The sequence below is a fragment of the Galleria mellonella genome, unplaced genomic scaffold, assembly GCF_026898425.1.
Source record: "Galleria mellonella isolate WM207_F2 unplaced genomic scaffold, CSIRO_AGI_GalMel_v1 utg1267, whole genome shotgun sequence".
Lineage (NCBI taxonomy): Eukaryota > Metazoa > Arthropoda > Insecta > Lepidoptera > Pyralidae > Galleria > Galleria mellonella.
The window spans coordinates 2,773,791-2,790,871 of record NW_026441987.1 but is presented as its reverse complement, the minus strand read 5'-3'; the positions used below and the strand labels follow the sequence as shown (position 1 = coordinate 2,790,871).

Sequence of the window (17,081 nt, the reverse complement as noted above, 5' to 3'; positions counted from 1 at the left end):
TAAAAGTCGGCAGGTGATAACTTCCTAACGGATCATCATGAACCGACCACTCGCATTTTAATGATATGGATGGGGATACCATAGTTAAATCAAGGCCATTGGGTCTCCAAATATGAGAGCCAACAGTAGTAACTTGCTTATCATTTAATAGTACCAAATTACATTCATCTAAACAATCAAGAATGTCTTTACCTCTTGTATTAGTGGAGGTACAACCCCACATAGTATGATGTGCATTTAAATCTCCAGATATGATAGTGGGTTTAGGAAGAGACTCCAAAAAGAACTTAAATTTGGCTTTAGTAAAACTAGGTGTACTATTGGTAGGACAGTAAATACTGGCAACTGAATACCAAGAATTATTAACTTCAATACTAATAGCTATAGTTTGCAAAGAATTGTCGAAAAAAGAGTGAAGTTTTTTATATCTAATACTATTATGTATAATAATCGCTACTCCATTGTGATTATTACCACAATCATTTCGTTCTATACAATAATCTTTAATTTTTAATTTGTAATGTGGTTTTAGCCAAGTTTCTGAGATGAGAGCAATGTGAATATGATGTTCATTTAAAAATTGTGTAAAAATAAGTCGATTGCTCAGTAGGCTCTGAGCGTTCCACTGTATGATAGTTAATTGGTCTCGATTGAATTTTGTGAAATAGGTGTATTACCAAAAGTATCATATAACACATTCAAAACACTTTTAGTGTTAATAGATGTGTTCTTTGTGTTATGTAGTGAAATAAGTTTGATTATGCTTTCTATTAAAAGTGATAAACTCTTGTTATCAGAATTTAGAATTGAAATTAGGTCTACATTTTTTTTAGGTTTGTTACCCAGTTTAGGAAATATTTCAGTGCTAAGTATATCTCCAAAAGAAGCAGGTCTGAATTTAGATCTATTTTCAGCAATTTTCTTTTGTTTAACAGGGCATTGCGGTGATACACTTGTGTGATTTCCATTGCAGTGTACACAAATAGCGTTTTCCATTCCAGTTGTACAAGTTTTATAATTATGCTCACCTTTGCAGATGCTGCAACGCTCAGAATTCTTACAGAATTTAGCTAAATGTCCATACCTCAAGCACCGGTAGCATTGTTTAACTGGTGGTATATATGGAGTGACATTGTGGCGCCAACCTCCAATATCCAGATATTCAGGTAATACAGATGCAGCAAAAGTAATTGTCACGGTTAGAGTTGGCTGTAACACATATCCATGAGTCAAGGTATTTTTTCTTAAAATTCTTTTAATAGCAATAATTTTCTTAGAACTCGATATCATAGTATATATTTTTTTATTAGATATATTTGTAGGTACATTTCTAATAACGCCTGTAACTTCTGTTGAAGAAGCAGGAATACTGGCCTTAAAATGGTAGTCATTTAAAAAAGTTTTATTATTTAAAAAAGCATTGGCTAAGTCTGGCTTTTGAAAGTATACTCCGATTTTGAATTTATTTATAGATCTAAGATAAGTTACCCCTTTATTAAATCGTTTTAAACAGGAGGAGAGTGAGAGCAAGTCTCTGGATCCAATGGTTTTCTGACTATCTGAGGATTCTACAAAGACAACAAATTCTGTCCCAGGGGATTCCTCGGGATATCTTCTAATATAATCTGTGACGTAGTAAGGTTTATACTTATCGGCCTTATCAATTTCAGATTCTGAGTCAGTAGAAGTATCTTCCGAATATATATCCTTGTCATTACAAGGTTCATGGTCTACATCACCTGAATCGTCATCTTTTTTTTTCCTTTTCCTACAACTGCGCTTCCCCATGAATGCTAATTATATTACTGTCACTGAATTTAGTGAAAATATAATATTTTATTCAATAATAAGAATTGATAGAGATAGTTTTTATAAATTAATAAAAAAAATTTAAAAAACCCGCTTGTTCTTATTCGAGTTTCCCGCCTTTTTCTTGACAATGACATACTTGAACTGTCAATCATGCGGGATTTTCGGTAATATTTTCGTTCAGAAATTCATACATACAAACTTAGATGCATATATATCTACCACGCCTCTCTCTCATTAAGGTAGGCAGATCATCATCATCATCATTTTAGCCATCATCCATCCACTGCTGGACATAAGCCTCCCCCATAGACTGCCGTAAGTAACGATCCTGAGCCGCCTGCATTCACTGAGTCCCTGCAATGCATTGCAGGTCATCACTCTATTTAGAAGGGGGGGGGGGGGTTCGTTCTACACTGCGCTCATACGGAGTCGTCACTTAAGAACTTTTCTTCCCCATCGGTTGTTAGTTTTTCGAGCTATGTAACCAATCCATTGCCACTCAGCCCATTGTCCAAAAAAACCTCGAGCATAGTCCTCTCCATAACCCGCTGAGCAATTTGAAGCTTTTGGAAATGGGCAATCGTATAGAGCCATGTTTTAGTTGCAAAAGTCATCACTGGCAACATGCACTTGTTAAAGACCTCGGTCTTCAAACTGAATTTTTTTGGATGAAAAAATGTGGCGTAGTTTTCTGAACGCTGACCAGTCGAGTTGGATTCGTTGATTACCCTCTTAGTCAAAATTAGACTTAGCCATTTGAAGAACTTGTCCTAGGTATACATACTCGTCGACAACTGCGAGCGTAATATTCTCGATCAGTATAGGTGTGCTGGCCATCTTCATCTTAAAAGCTACCTGTTGAGAAATACGATTGAGGTCATTGAGCTTAGTATTCAGATCCTCCAAGGATTCCGCCACGATTACTTTATAATCTGCAAATCGACAAACGCTAAACTTAGTGGCAGATTCCTTTTTGGTTTTCTGTATAACATGCCATAGTGTATGTATGTGGTCTATGGTGCTAAAGCCCTTTCGGAAGCCAGCTTGTTAGGGTGACTAGAAGTCGTTGAGTTTTTTTTTTTTACAACACAGGGGGCAAACGAGCATGCGGCTCACCTGATGGTAAGTGACTACCGCCGCCCATGATCACCCACAACACCAGCGGCATTGCAGGTGTGCTGCCGGCCTTTTAAAAAGGAATATACTCTTTTCTTGAAGGTTACGTTGTCGTATCGGTTCGGAAATACTGCTGCTGGAAGTTGATTCCAAAGAATGGTTGTGCGTGGAAGAAAGTGCCTTGAAAAACGCACGGTGGAAGACCGCCACTCGTCCAGATGATTGGGATGAAACTTTAGTTTGTGGCGGGTTGTACGGTGGTGAAAATCAGCAGCAGGTATCAATCCGAACAATTCCTCAGAACACTCCCCATGATAAATTCGGTAGAAGATGCACAGAGATGCAACATCTCTGCGCAGTTTCAGTGGGTCAAGTCGGACAGTAAGGCGTTGACTATCGATAATTCGAGCCGCCCGACTTTGAATGCGGTCTAACGGAAGGAGTTGGTACTGTGGCGCTCCTGCCCACAGGTGAGAACAGTATTCCATATGCGGCCTGACTTGGGCTTTATATAATTTCAGGCGGTGTTCTGGCATGAAATATCGTCTCACCCTATTGAGCACTCCTAACTTTTTGGAAGCTATCTTAGCCTTCTCCTCCAGATGACCGCAAAACTGGACGTCGCAAGATATATCAACGCCCAGAATTCCTAGACTCGACTTTTTATCAAGGGAAGTGCCCTGAAAGTGAGGAGATACGACAAACGGCGTCTTTTTTGCGGTAAAGTCTAGTTTGCGCGTAAGACGACGACGTAGGCAGATCATGTTATTGTAATCTACAGTTATTTAGTAAAATAAATAATAAAAATTACGTTTAGCATTTTGTAGCAAAAATATCAACTAAACTGAGACGCTTGGCTTGCATGGTATATCATGGCCGATGGCCATTTTTTATTTCCTTGCCCAACAGTGGGCGCCAACGGGTTGTTTAGAAAGATTAAGAGTACATGAAATATAAAACTTGAACCATAGGTGTAAGGCAAATGTGACGTGGGCTACTGGCCACGGCCGCGCGTTTTAAGGGACATCGTGGTATGCTTAGTACGTTATATTAAGTTTATGGTGGTACGTAGATTTCTGTTTTCGTTCTTTATCCAAAAGTTATTTTTTAAATTGTCTTTATCACCAATAGGATTAACATCTTTGGTCTTCACCCTTCACCCTAAATATATCTTGTCCCTATTCCATTTAGATCTTTTTCCAAAATGGTTTTTACACTGTAGTTATTTAGATATTTTCAAGTTAAATAAATAAATAATGAAAATTTCAAAATATTTATTTCCAACATAATATATCTGTGATTAAATAGAAACATGTAGACGGCGTGTTTAAGGTTATTTTCTTCTAAACTCTGGACTCTTAAGAAAGGTGTACATGTGCGGTTGTCAACCCGCCTGCTAAGCGTGGTAACTGCTGGCAAAATCCCTCTTATGGCAGAGGCTTATGTTCAGCAGTGGACAGTTAACGGGTAATAGGGTGTGGTATTCTTAATCTATGGTACAATTGGTAAATAACAGTACAGTACAGTTGTATACAGTCCTCTTCAACTTCACTATTATGAGGTAGATTGTACTTCAAATAAACTTTTTAATGTGAATCCCTCCTTCAACGGTTCTATAGCCAGTCCTAAATAAGAACTGTACATCGGTTGCAGTTCGCCTTCTGGCTTGTTCTGAGCTAGTTGTGACGCCAAGTATAAATTTGGTCCCATTTCGCCGCGGGGTTCGCCGATTTCTTCCAATTCATCTATGTCGTCTGTTATTGATTTTGGGCACTGGAAGATAAATTTATAGTCAAGTAAAGTGTTATATATGTGGCGGTTATCATTTTGCATCACTACTCTCTTAATCACCTCAGTTACTTTTAAACCATTGCGTTTAGTTATATCTATTTCATCATTAACATTATAGCTTACTGGATCAACTAAAAAAAAATTAACAGAACAGAAGATAACTGCATAAAGATCATATCTATAAGACGGACAGAAGTATCAGTTAGTAGAAATTTTTACAAAGTCTCTCAGACCATACCATTCGTCTGTTTATATTTTTAATAAGTTTTTTAAAGACATGGATGCCTTGTGTGAAAGATGATATGGCCACATTGGGAGTGAATGCGAAAATGATTGGGAATAGAGAAGAATGAAAAAGAAAAACATATTATACCGACCCCAAATAATAATTGGGATAAGGGTAGGAAAATGATGATGATATATTTTATAAGTTCTGTTCAATGATCGTAATTACCTCATGGTCCCAAGTCATCTCGACTCCAAATACTGGTCTCTCAGAGTAAGCTTGGTGCAGAGCTTGCAGTTCGGCCAGTAGTGGACGCAGTCTGTTTGGAGGGTCTGCTCTGAAGCCCAGCACGTAACCACCGGACGTCGGACGGACGACGAACACAAGGGCTTCGCCAAATTTGGAGTCGCGAACTGATACCTAGTGATAATGACAAAGAAGTTAATCCTTACTAATTGTTACTAATATTATAAATTTGAAAATGTGTTTATATATTATCTCTTTGCGCCTTAACAGCTTAACCAATCTCTATGAAATTTGATACACATACTATGTAAAAGGGATGGAGGAGGACAGGTTATTTTTTATACAGAGAGACCTGGCGCGCCTTACTGTCCGGCTCGACCCACTGAGACTGCGTAGAGATGTTGCATCTCTGTGTATCTTCTATCGAATTTATCATGGGGAGTGCGCTGACGAAGTGTTCGGATTGATATACCTGCTGCTGATATTCACCATCGTACTACCCGCCATAAACTAAAATTTCATCCCAACCATCTGGACGAGTGGCGGTCCTCCACCGTGCGTTTTTCAAGGCACTTTATTCCACGCACAACCACTCTTTGGAATCAACTTCCAGTATTTTCGAACGGTTACGACAACATAACCTTCAAGAAAGGAGCATATTCCTTTTTAAAAGGCCGGCAGCACACCTGCAATGCCTTTGGTGTTGTGGGTGATCATGGGTGGCGGTAGTCACTTACCACCAGATGAGCCGCATGCTCGTTTGCCCCCTGTGTTGTAAAAGAAAAAGAAAATGGCAACCAAGCTAACGGCTCATCTGATAGAAAGTAATAGCAAATGTCTTGAGTAGAATCATGGATATTGTAGAATACATTATGACCTCTACGTATTGAGACCTCTGAGGACGAAAAGGGTCATGAGAGCATTGCTCCTTATCTTTTCTGTATAGTCAACCGTACTATCAAGACCTATCCATCACAACAAGGCCCTGACAGAGAAAGCAGAAAAGAAAGAATCGTTTATACATATTTTTTGTTATTTAAGAAACTGAACTACTTTATCCAAGGAGTAGATTCGAAATCTTAGCTCTTTTTGATCGTTACACATAAACCATGTGTTTTTGATCTTCAGGTGAGCCGTTAATTAGTTTGTTATTTTTAAGTTGTATAAAAAAGGATTCAAACCAAAATGACACGGTGAAGATACATACGCTTTCAATGGTGATGTATGGCATGGATACATTGAAGGCCTCGTTCACGTCTGCGTACCAGACGACGCGTACATTCGTCACCAGCATCGTGCCGAGGTTGCCGGAGTCAGTCGACAAGTTCCAGATGCTGTGCTCATTGAGACTAATCTACAGATGGAAGGAAGTAATATTTCATTTAAACATGTCTATATTGCTATTTCTGTCTCGTTACCGTTGGTGTTACAGTATATTCTGTGACGCCCGTTATGCTGTTCATGTTTGTAGGCGACAGTCACCACGTCTCATCAGATGCGGCGTCAGTTTATTTTGCTTTTAAATAATATAAAAAAAACATGTAAGATCAGAAGCAAATGGCATCAAATTGCATCTTGTTATTGTTCGTCGTTAAAGAAGGGAAAACTTGTGCATGCGGGGCGGAGGGGGAATAGTGGATTGTTATAAATGGGGATAAGTAGCCCCATTGTTAGCAATACACCTTATCAGGTGGACCTCCTTGCGGTTCCCCCTAGAAATTATCGTGTTGAATTCCAGGTGTATTCATCACGATGGGCTAACTGACCGGTCCTTTAATTCTCACCCATCATCCCTCACTGGTGCTCCGTCAGTGTATTCTGTTAGTGCAGGCGGTGTTACCATTCCATTATCATCCATTGAAAAACCTTTCTTTGTAGAAAAGAAAGGTGCCTGATTAACAAATAATTAAATTGTGTTAAAAAAAACCGACTTCAGTTATGGAAACACCAATTATTTTGATTTAAAAACAAATTACTGAATCGATTTTGATAAAATTTCTATAGAATTAATCTGTAAGCTTACCGTTTCAGTTAAAAAATAGAATTTTCCAAATCGGTTTACAACTGACGGAGTTATGAGGTGACAAACATAAAAAAAACCATACAACCGAATTTAGAACCTCCTTCTTTAAAGTCGGTTGAAAAGGAAACATGACACTTACTTTCTCGAGAGGTAACATGCGTAACTGTTTGTTGTGCACAATAGCACCGCGAAGTTTGAGGTCTCTGTACATTCTAGAATTGGCGTATGCCCTGGAACATTGGCGAAACAAAACACGTACTGAGCGCCCAAGTATTACAGGGATTAATTATGCTGACTGTATTACGTTACCGAATCTAATTAGAATGATGCTGAAACGAGTTTCCCGCTGACCTTATCCCTAGAGACTACAGCATGGGGTTCTTTAAAAAGGGCGTAATAAGCTTTCCCAAGGGTCGGGAACACGCGCACGCAACACTTCTGTTAATGGTAACGGTTTCCTGTCGGATGAGACATGGTTGTTTGCCACTGTCAGAGTGTAAAAAGAAATTAAAAAGAAAAATCTATTCATGAAACGACGCGTAATCCTGACGTTGTTACTTAAAGACATACATACACTACATACACTTTTTTTTAAGAGAATGTAATTGAAATGGTTACTTCGCTAATTACTATTATTATATCAGCCGATTAACTGCCCACTGCTGATCTTAAGTCTCCTTCATATGGGAAATTTTGTCAATAGTTACCACGCTTGGTAGGCGGGTTGGCAACAGCAGTTAGGTTTTGATGATGTTTTAAAAGAAACGCCGCTGCCCATAGCTCTACCATTAAGTTCCCCTAGTCACATTTTACGACATTTCGAGTCTCTAGTACTGGCGTTCCTCAGAACTCTCTGTTTACTCTACAAGGAACTTAGCATGAATATAGATAAACGCAATGGAGCTAATATACAAGATAGGGGGGAGAAGGGATTCTTAGTAATGGGGATTAGTAGCCCTATTGCTAACAATATACCCTGTCAGATCGACCTCCACGTGGTTTCCCCTGGAAACCATTGTGATAGATTTGTCACAGTGGGCTAACTGACCTGCTTCATCCTCATCTATCACCTCTCACTGGTGCCCCGCCAGTGTATACTAATAGCGCAGGCGAGGTTACCATTCCATTATCATCCATTAAATAAAACATACAAGATATAAGATGTCATTCTTAGAATAAATCACACTCGTAAATCTTGGAAATCAAACATGTCGTCTAAGTATATTTGTATAACTTATATGGAAATAAATATATTTGATATATATATAAAAAAAAAAATCTTACTTATGCACGCCGACAACAGACGTATAATGTCTGATAGAGTTGGGTGACAGGTTCGTAAATATGAATTCGTATCGGCTGGTCTTATACGCGGCCAGTACGTACAGGGCTTGAGTGGTGCCTCTTAGCCCTGAATTTACTATTTTTGTACTAGTCGACAATATGCAGTTCAGACCGATGGCTGGAAGAAAAGGTTTACAGTAGAATAGAATCATTATCATTAAATAATAGGTAGGGTCGAAAGTAAGTCAGTTAGCCCATCGTGATGAATTCCACATGAATTTCGATGATTTCAGATAGTAAAAAGTGGTAGCTAACATAATAGGATCTGACATTATGAGAGAGTACGCTATACTCGTATATAATTTTGAAAAAAAAAATTAGAGATCGGTAAGAAATTACAAATAATATAACCTAAGGTAGAATAATAGCTGGCTTCTGATGCCAGGATTAAATCACTCGAAAGCCCTGATTAAAATATTTTCTAAAACTTACTCTAAGAAATTACTTTTTTTTTGAGTAAAAGCAAATGTGTGTATTAACAAGGGCTCTCACTGGACACTGCAAACTAAACAAGCATATGGCCCAATTAGGTTTATGCCCAAAAGTGTTTGCAGATTTTGTCACAACGAGGAAGAAACGCCGCAGGACTTAAAGCCCACTCATACATAATCAATATATCTCTTTTGGAAAACAAATTTTATATCTTGAGGAGATACAAACATCATAAAATTCCTGTTATTGATAGAAATTAGCAAGGAACTTTAAAAAAGAGCGAGCACAAAAGATCATGGAATTCGCAGTGTCATAGGTTTTTCTGTCTTTTAATAATAATAATCATTATCTTCTTCTTAAGGAGTCATCTCCTACCGAAGGTTGGTAATCATCATGGCGTCTTTGTCCACCGTCATCCTGAAAAGGGATCTGGTGCTCATTCAAGCCACTGCCTTAGATTTTTAAAACATGGGAGTTTGGTATCTTTCCAGTCTTCGGCAACCTTCTCCTTCAATATAAGCTGTTAACTATCCACTGCTGAACATAAGCCTTCCCAGGTTTTGACAGCATTACCATGCTTGGCAGGTCTAAAAAAGTCGTATATACTCTCAGATATATGTCTTTGCGAAGTTTTACTCGCATCCTGGGGTGAGCATCAGACGATTCTATTTTTTTTTATACAACTTAGAATGGCAAACAAGCTGACGGTCCATCTGATGGAAAGTGGTAACCGTCGCTTATAGACATGAGCAGTACCATGGACATAACAGAGTATACTCTTTGGCCCATGATACCACCTATACGTTGCCATTCCTGAGGACTCAGGTGTTGTTCCTCTGTACCCTGTAAATTCACACCTTAAATTCTTTTGTAGGTACGATCCCCTGGCTCCCCTCTAAATACGCCAATAATTGAAATGCATCTTACACAAATTAATTCTGGGCGATGCCAATGAGTGCCAAATTATCCTTAAATTGGTGACCACCATTCTCCCTTTGGTTCCGCTGTTTCCTTTCGTGTCTTCTATAGGTTCAATTCTGTCGAATATTTTTTCGCCGGGTCTTAATTTTAAATACCTAAAAAAAAAAAATTAAATACGTACTTATGGACATTCTGAAAAATACATAATATTTATATTTACTTATTATTTTTATTATTTCAGCCGTTAATAGACGACTTACTGAATACAAGGCTTCTTCATAATGTGAGTTTTGCCAGTAGTTGCCGCAGTTAGGCTTTTAGAGATGTTTTAAGAAGGATGCTGCTGCCCATCCCTCGCGCTCCCTTAGTCACCTCTTACGACACCCACGGAAAAGGAGGGGTGGTTTATTTATTCTATGCCGGGACCACAAAGCGATCAAAATATTTATATTAGGTACTGAAAAATATTATATACTCCAGTGAACAACGTTATCTATTAAAAATACTCGTAATCCGAAGTAGCGATTCTCATACAAAATTAACTATTTAAAATTTTTCGATCTTTCAACTTTATGGTTTTTCCGTCTTTTCTTTTAGACCACCTCTGTATTATAATGAACAAAACAAAAAAAAATATTCAAATCGGTTAAATTATTTCCGAGTTTTAGCGAGACTAAAATAAAAAATAAAATAAAAAAAATTTTTTATTGAAGTGAACTTAATAATTAGTATTTTTGAATATTCATAATATAATAGTCAAAAATTACTTAAATAAATCTCTTATATAAATAAGAATAAGAATATCTTTATTTCCTTGAACAAAATAAGCCTATGGTACAATATAGCTATGACCCCACACTAGGCAAAGCCTGTCTCGTGGAAGTCAAAGCAAGTAATTTTACAGTTATGGTGCGGCGAACAGGGTTAATCTATACAATGAACTATATCTATATAACTATTTTTTTTAACATAAGTCCACCCTGTACATATGTCCTGTACTAAAGAATAAATGAAATAAATGTTACTTACGAGAACGGGAGGTCGAAAAGGACCTCCCTGTCTTCCCACACAGCGCTGATTTTACTTTTAGGCATATTCTATAGGAGATATCAAAAGGTATTTTGCAAAAGCGTTATTTTGTTTTTATAATGCGTCGCCATGACAACATGGCCGGAGTCGAAAATCGTTCGGAAACAACGTTAAAGCGGCTTATATTTTCTTTTAAGTAATTTGTTTTTTTCCTCGAGTGTTTTTACAATCGTAAAGAAAATAAGTATATTATTTACGTTTAAATAGTACAAGTAGGTAGTTGATTTGCAAAATAAGTTTTTTAATTTTATAGAAATTTCGAGGTTATGTAATGCAAATTTAATGTATCACATTTTTTTTTTCTATACAACTTAGAATGGCAAACAAGCTGACGGCCCACCTGATGGAAAGTGGTAACCGTCACCTATAGACATGAGCAGTACCATGGACATAACAGAGTATACTGTTTCGCCCATAATACCCTCATGCGTTGTCATTCCTGAGGACTCAGATGTTATTCCTCTGTATCCTGTTAATTTACCCTCCCTTCAAACCGAAACACAGTCATGCAAACACAACTGCTTCACGGTAGAAACACGAATGAGATAGAGGTACCCAAGCAATCGACTTTCGTACAAAGTCTACCTCTGGTAAAATTTTGTAATGCATGATAATGGAATGGTAACCACGCCTGGAATGGGGACCTACACCGCAAGGGGTGTATACACTACCAATGATGATGAAAGGCAGGTCAGTTAGCCCATCGTGATGAATCCACCTGGAATTCAGCACCGTTGGTTCCCAGGGGGACCACGTGGAGTTGGTGTTGCTAATAATCCCATCCCGTTCTCCGAACTTACCTATCATTATGTGTTATATATATATATATATATATATATATATATATATATATATATATATATATATATATATTTTATTTTTTTTAGGCCACGGTTTCTTTAAGGGGCCATAATGGAACGGTAACCCCCTCTGCACTATCGGTATACGCTGTGGCGGGGTACTGACGAATTCCAATAGAATTAACCAAAATGGTTTCCTTGGCGAACTGCGTGGAGGAAGAACTGATAAGATGTATTGCTAGTAATGGGTCAATTAGAGCCCATTACTAATAATCCCTTTCCTCCCTTTAGGCCACGGTTATCATTTTACATCAAGGAGCTGTATCGACTCATTTCTTACAATGCGAATCGGCGTTTATTGTATACATTTTATACATATTTTGTTAACAAAAGCTGTGAGATGCCAAATCCTAGACATGACTAGTATTTGTTAGACATAGCTAGCCCGAGATGCATGAATCTTAATTAAGTCTAAGCCTTTGGCAGTACTGAGCATATTGGATTCCGTTTAGTAATTATTACTAGTAGAAACTCGTTGGACCCGAATGGATGTAGGATTCATTGCTGTGAGGGAGACACATTCATTGATAAATAAATAAATATAAATATATACGGACAAATCACACAGATTGAGCTAGCCCCAAAGTGAGTTTGAGACTTGTGTTATGGGATACTAATTCAACGATATTATATTTATAATAGATACATATATAGATAAACATCTAAGACCCAGGCCAATCAGGAAAAGATCGTTTTCCATCATGACTTGGCCGGGGATTGAACCCGGGGCCTCCACGTCGCAGGCAGGCGTGTTGACCGCTGCGCCACGGATGACGACAAATTGATAGTTGCAAAATAGTAGATATACTTAAGGTTGCCGTTTTAAGTATTCTTTTAATGGATGAAAATACAATGGTAACCCCGTCTGCGCTAACAGTATACATAGGCGGGACATCAGTGAGAGGTGATAGGTGAGAATGAAATGGCAGGTCAGCCCATCGTGATGAAAACACCAGGAATTCAGCACGATGGTTTCCAGGGGGGACCACGCGGAGTTCGACCTTTTAGGGCATATTGCTAGCAATTTAACTGATAGTCCGCATTACTAACAATCCCTTTCCCCCCTGGTTTAAGTATTGCCGTGTAGGTCCCGGCATAGAATGGACTCGTGGGTGTCGTAAGAGGCGACTAAGGGAGGGCGAGAGATGGGCAGCAGCGTCCCTTTTAAAACATCTCTAAAAGCCTAACTGCGGTTGCCAACTCGCCTATCAAGTGTGTCACCTACTGTCAAAACTCCCCTTATGTGGAAGACTTATGCCCAGTAGTGGACAGTTAACGACTGAAATAAAAATAAAAAATAAATACTTAAGGTTTACATGATGAATACTCTTAACTGACTATAATGTCTTTTTACAATAATTGTTACGTGCTAATATAAGATACAATATTTAAAACAATATTCCATACATTACGATATGTTTATGGAATGGGCCATAGGCATTTATTGGATAATAATGAAGTGGTATATTCGTTTGCGCCATTGGTATACGCTGGCGGGATACCAGTGACTGGTGATATTAGGTAAGGATGAAACCAGGTCCGTTAGTACATCCAGTAAGAAGAATTAGTCACGATGGTTACCAGGGGGAACCGCGTAGAGGTCTATATGACGGTATATTGTTAGCATGAGGATTAATGCCCCCACTACTAACGGAATTTTTTAATCCAATTACTTGCGACACTGAAAAATGGCGCGTTTTCTGTTGGTTTAAAAAAAATATGTTAGGCAAATGTCACTTTAGGTTATTAAATTTTGACACTCAATATTCTATCTAAGCATGATACATGTAATAGAATAATAATAGTATTATGAAGAATGGCAGCAAACTAGAACAATTTTAATTCTATGAAATCCACTTGCAATTAAATTATTAATTGAATTACAACGTCAAAATGTCGGAAAGGACATCACCCATCCGTAAATGAAATATGTAAATAAATCTTGACAGTTGTGTGCACTTAACTTTCCCGCCATACCATAATAACCAAAATGGCGTCTTTAATGTTTAACTCGATTAACAGAATCTGTCATTTAGTTTAAAAGCAGCTAAGTGCTAGAGAAAATCTTTTAATTGACGAAAACATCTTAAAAGCTTAGTGGTACATTATCAGATTTGTCATCCTTTGTCGAATTAACTCGTTATAACTTCATTACCGCAACGCGATAATGGCTTTGTTGTCTATGGATTTTCAAAATTTTTAGTCAAGTATTCTAAGTGAAAGGAAATCAGTCTGATATGGCTAACAGGCTTCTTCAGCATGGATTGTTTAAGCTGGCACGTCTACAATATTAACAGAAGTCAGTTTTGGGTTTTAGATAAATTTATATATTTTATATTTTCTTTCAATGTTCCCATTGAAATATAAGTACGTAATCTTTGATTGTATATGGAACATACTCTTAAAATATGTAAATTATTTTATTTCATTATTAATCTATGCGTCATTGCTAGGTAAGATCTTTTCAAAATCTTTTCAAAATTCCTGTTTTGCATCACTTTAAATTGGTCAAATATAAGTTTTTTTTTAATATTCTTTTTTTATGTGACAGAAATAATTTCAAAGTAGATGAAGATTTGAATTCATATCGTTTTAAACATAATTTGAGGCATTACTTCGACGAACAAATGGTAGAAACGATAGCACTTAGAAATAAGTATATTATAGGAATAATAGTTGAAAAATGATGTCAGCGTTTATGCACTAAACCAAAAGGATTTATTCGCTTATTCTACGAGCTGGAACTCCTATTATATATCTATGCTTGTCAAAAATAATAATAATAAATTACTTGTGTCATTTATGTCTCATTACTCATAGACAATATTATTAAACGTTATTGTTTTTTTTATACCACTGAGGTGGCAAACAATCAAGCAAGCTTATGAATGCCTGCAATACCAGAGGGGGTGCGCGCGTTGCCGACTCTGAAGAAACCTCTTTACTCCCCTATTGAAGAATTGTAGTTTTGTGAAGGTACGTTTAATAATAATAGTAAGTAAAAAACATAACAATAATAATGTCAACTTTATATATTAAAATAATAAATCAGTGGTAACAGCTGAAATGGTCTCCACTCAGCTTAAGCTGCAGTGTGGTGCTGCAGCGCTGATTTTCAGTGGGGTCACCACTCAATAGCACTCAAGAAACAGGACTAAACCTATAATATACTATATTTAAATTTCGAACTGGCTTACAAATAGAAAGCTGTTTATTGAAAAAAAAAAAAGGAACATTATGGCGCGTGAAAAATTATTATTGTTCGTTATTCGTCATTGAACTTAAAAAGTAAAATTGTGTTTTTGATTTCCGCGCATTGTTTGAGAAAAGTACTATACAGGCCTTGGCCACAACTAGGCATTGATGGACTCACGTATGTGTGCCTCGGCAACGCCTCGGCCCACATTTGTACGTTCGTCCATCAATGCCTCAGTTGCTGGCCGCTGCAGTAATGTACTATTAACTGGACTTTATATGTACATATTTTTTGAAAACAAATATTAGCTAATACATCATTTGATGTTTATTCGATCTGATCCTATTTCAATTATTTCAAAAATCATTCTAATGATTTGAAACGCTATTGGCACAGTCTTCATTTGCAATTAGGATGAAATAAGCGCTACCTACTTCTTTTCATTTATTATTTTTCAAAATTAGTATAGTTGCAGACCTGTCTACCACATATAGTTGCAGAACGGTCCTGAGCCACCTGCATTGACTAGCTCCCTGCAATACAGTTCAGGTCGTCACTCCATCTAATGGGGGGTCGTCCTACACTGCGTTTGCCCGTACGGGGTCGCCACTCAATGACTTATCTTTCCTATCGGTTATTGATTCTTCGAGCTATATGACCAGCCCATTGCCACTTTAGCTTGCTTATCTTTCTTTTTGCTTGTTTTATAATTGTCAATTTCCTTTTCGTCTTTGTGTACTCTTGTAGTTTCTTCAGTTTAGTTATTATACCGGGGGGGAAACAATTGTTAGCAATGGAGTTTGACAGCCCCATTGCTAGCAATATGTCCTATTAGGTCGACCTCCACGTGGTTCCCCCGGGAAACCATCGTGAACAATTTGTGTTGAAATCGTCATGATGGGCTAACTGACTTGCTTCATCCTCACCTATCATCCTTCACTGGTGCCCCGCCGGTGTACACCGATAGCGCGGCTGGGGTTACCATTCTATTATCACCCATAAAAAAAAAGTTATTTTACCTTTTAATCTATTGTTTCATTACACTAAATACATTCATGGTCTCGCCCACAAGTATTTTAGGAGCACTTTCATAGTCATTAACATCCTTGTTATTTAACGTCTTCTGAACACAAGCTTCCTCGATAAATTACCACAAATTGCTTGCATTTTCACGTGATTTCACAATTTCTCGGTATAGATAGGCCAAGCGAAATTGTCCGGCCTTCGTAGTATTCTAATAATGCCTTTGACCCTTAAAAATTCGTCCCTCAAACGGACGAGTGGGCTAATGTAGAAGAGGTCCGTAAAAAGACTTTACGAGTGGGCCACAATCAGATAAAATTTAATTTGTACCGGTCGTTAAGGCAAATTGCTATGCTCGAATCTTGATATCGAGTTTAAGACTCAATGAGATTTCCCTAACATTATAATAATATGACGCTAACAAAGTTTTGACAGAGTAAAAAAATTTTTTTTTTGTATTTTGATAAGCTTCAGTTGGCTGGTTTTTTAATGGACTTAAAAAAGGAGCCTCTCAATTCGGATGTATTTTTTTTTATATTTATTACTTCAAAATTCCGTTATTTGGATATCGGTCTAGACGTTTCTTTTTCTGTTATTATTGTTATTAGTCCTGTAGAAATTTTATCGAAATCGATTCAGTAGTTACGTGTTTTTAATAAAAAATTTGAGCCACTATTTATGACGGTTTTTTTTGGGAAATAAAATCTACTTGTTAATAGTTTTTTTTATACAACTTGGAATGGCAAACAAGCTGACGGCCCACCTGATGTAAAGTGGTAATCGTCGCCAACGTCGTTTATAGCGCGGCTGTAAATTTCATATAAAATTTCAAGAATCCTGATTTTAATTTAAATACATAATATTCTTAACTATACTCTAACAATTATATTCGCAAACCCATTTTATTTATGTTTTTCGACTTGTATTTTAAGTTTGAAAGCTCCAATTTACTTTTTATAGAATTCTGAGAACCTTGTATTTAACAAGTAAAAATATTCTTAC

General features: G+C 37.3%; 1 protein-coding gene across 1 annotated transcript; it reads right to left on the bottom strand.

The window, feature by feature from the left end:
- Positions 1-4,185: 4,185 nt before the first annotated feature.
- Positions 4,186-11,070, bottom strand: LOC113513439 (Bardet-Biedl syndrome 5 protein homolog). The gene is made up of 7 exons (XM_026897431.3): positions 10,941-11,070; positions 9,918-10,066; positions 8,499-8,676; positions 7,354-7,444; positions 6,399-6,545; positions 5,174-5,365; positions 4,186-4,701 (listed from the first exon to the last, which is right to left on the bottom strand). Exons 1-7 carry the CDS (start codon positions 11,003-11,005, stop codon positions 4,483-4,485), a joined length of 1,041 nt encoding a protein of 346 aa, XP_026753232.1. The 5' UTR covers positions 11,006-11,070; the 3' UTR covers positions 4,186-4,482.
- Positions 11,071-17,081: the final 6,011 nt, after the last annotated feature.

Bases quoted from the DNA above. Each gene is read 5' to 3' on its own strand.
- LOC113513439 (XM_026897431.3), bottom strand. From the start codon at position 11,005: ATGCCTAAAAGTAAAATCAGCGCTGTGTGGGAAGACAGGGAGGTCCTT. The intron at 8,677-9,917 runs GTAAGATGCATT...CTTTTCTTCCAG, and splicing joins ATCGCCCAGAATTAATTTGT to CCATCGGTCTGAACTGCATA. The intron at 5,366-6,398 runs GTATGTATCTTC...CATTATCACTAG, and splicing joins CATACATCACCATTGAAAGC to GTATCAGTTCGCGACTCCAA.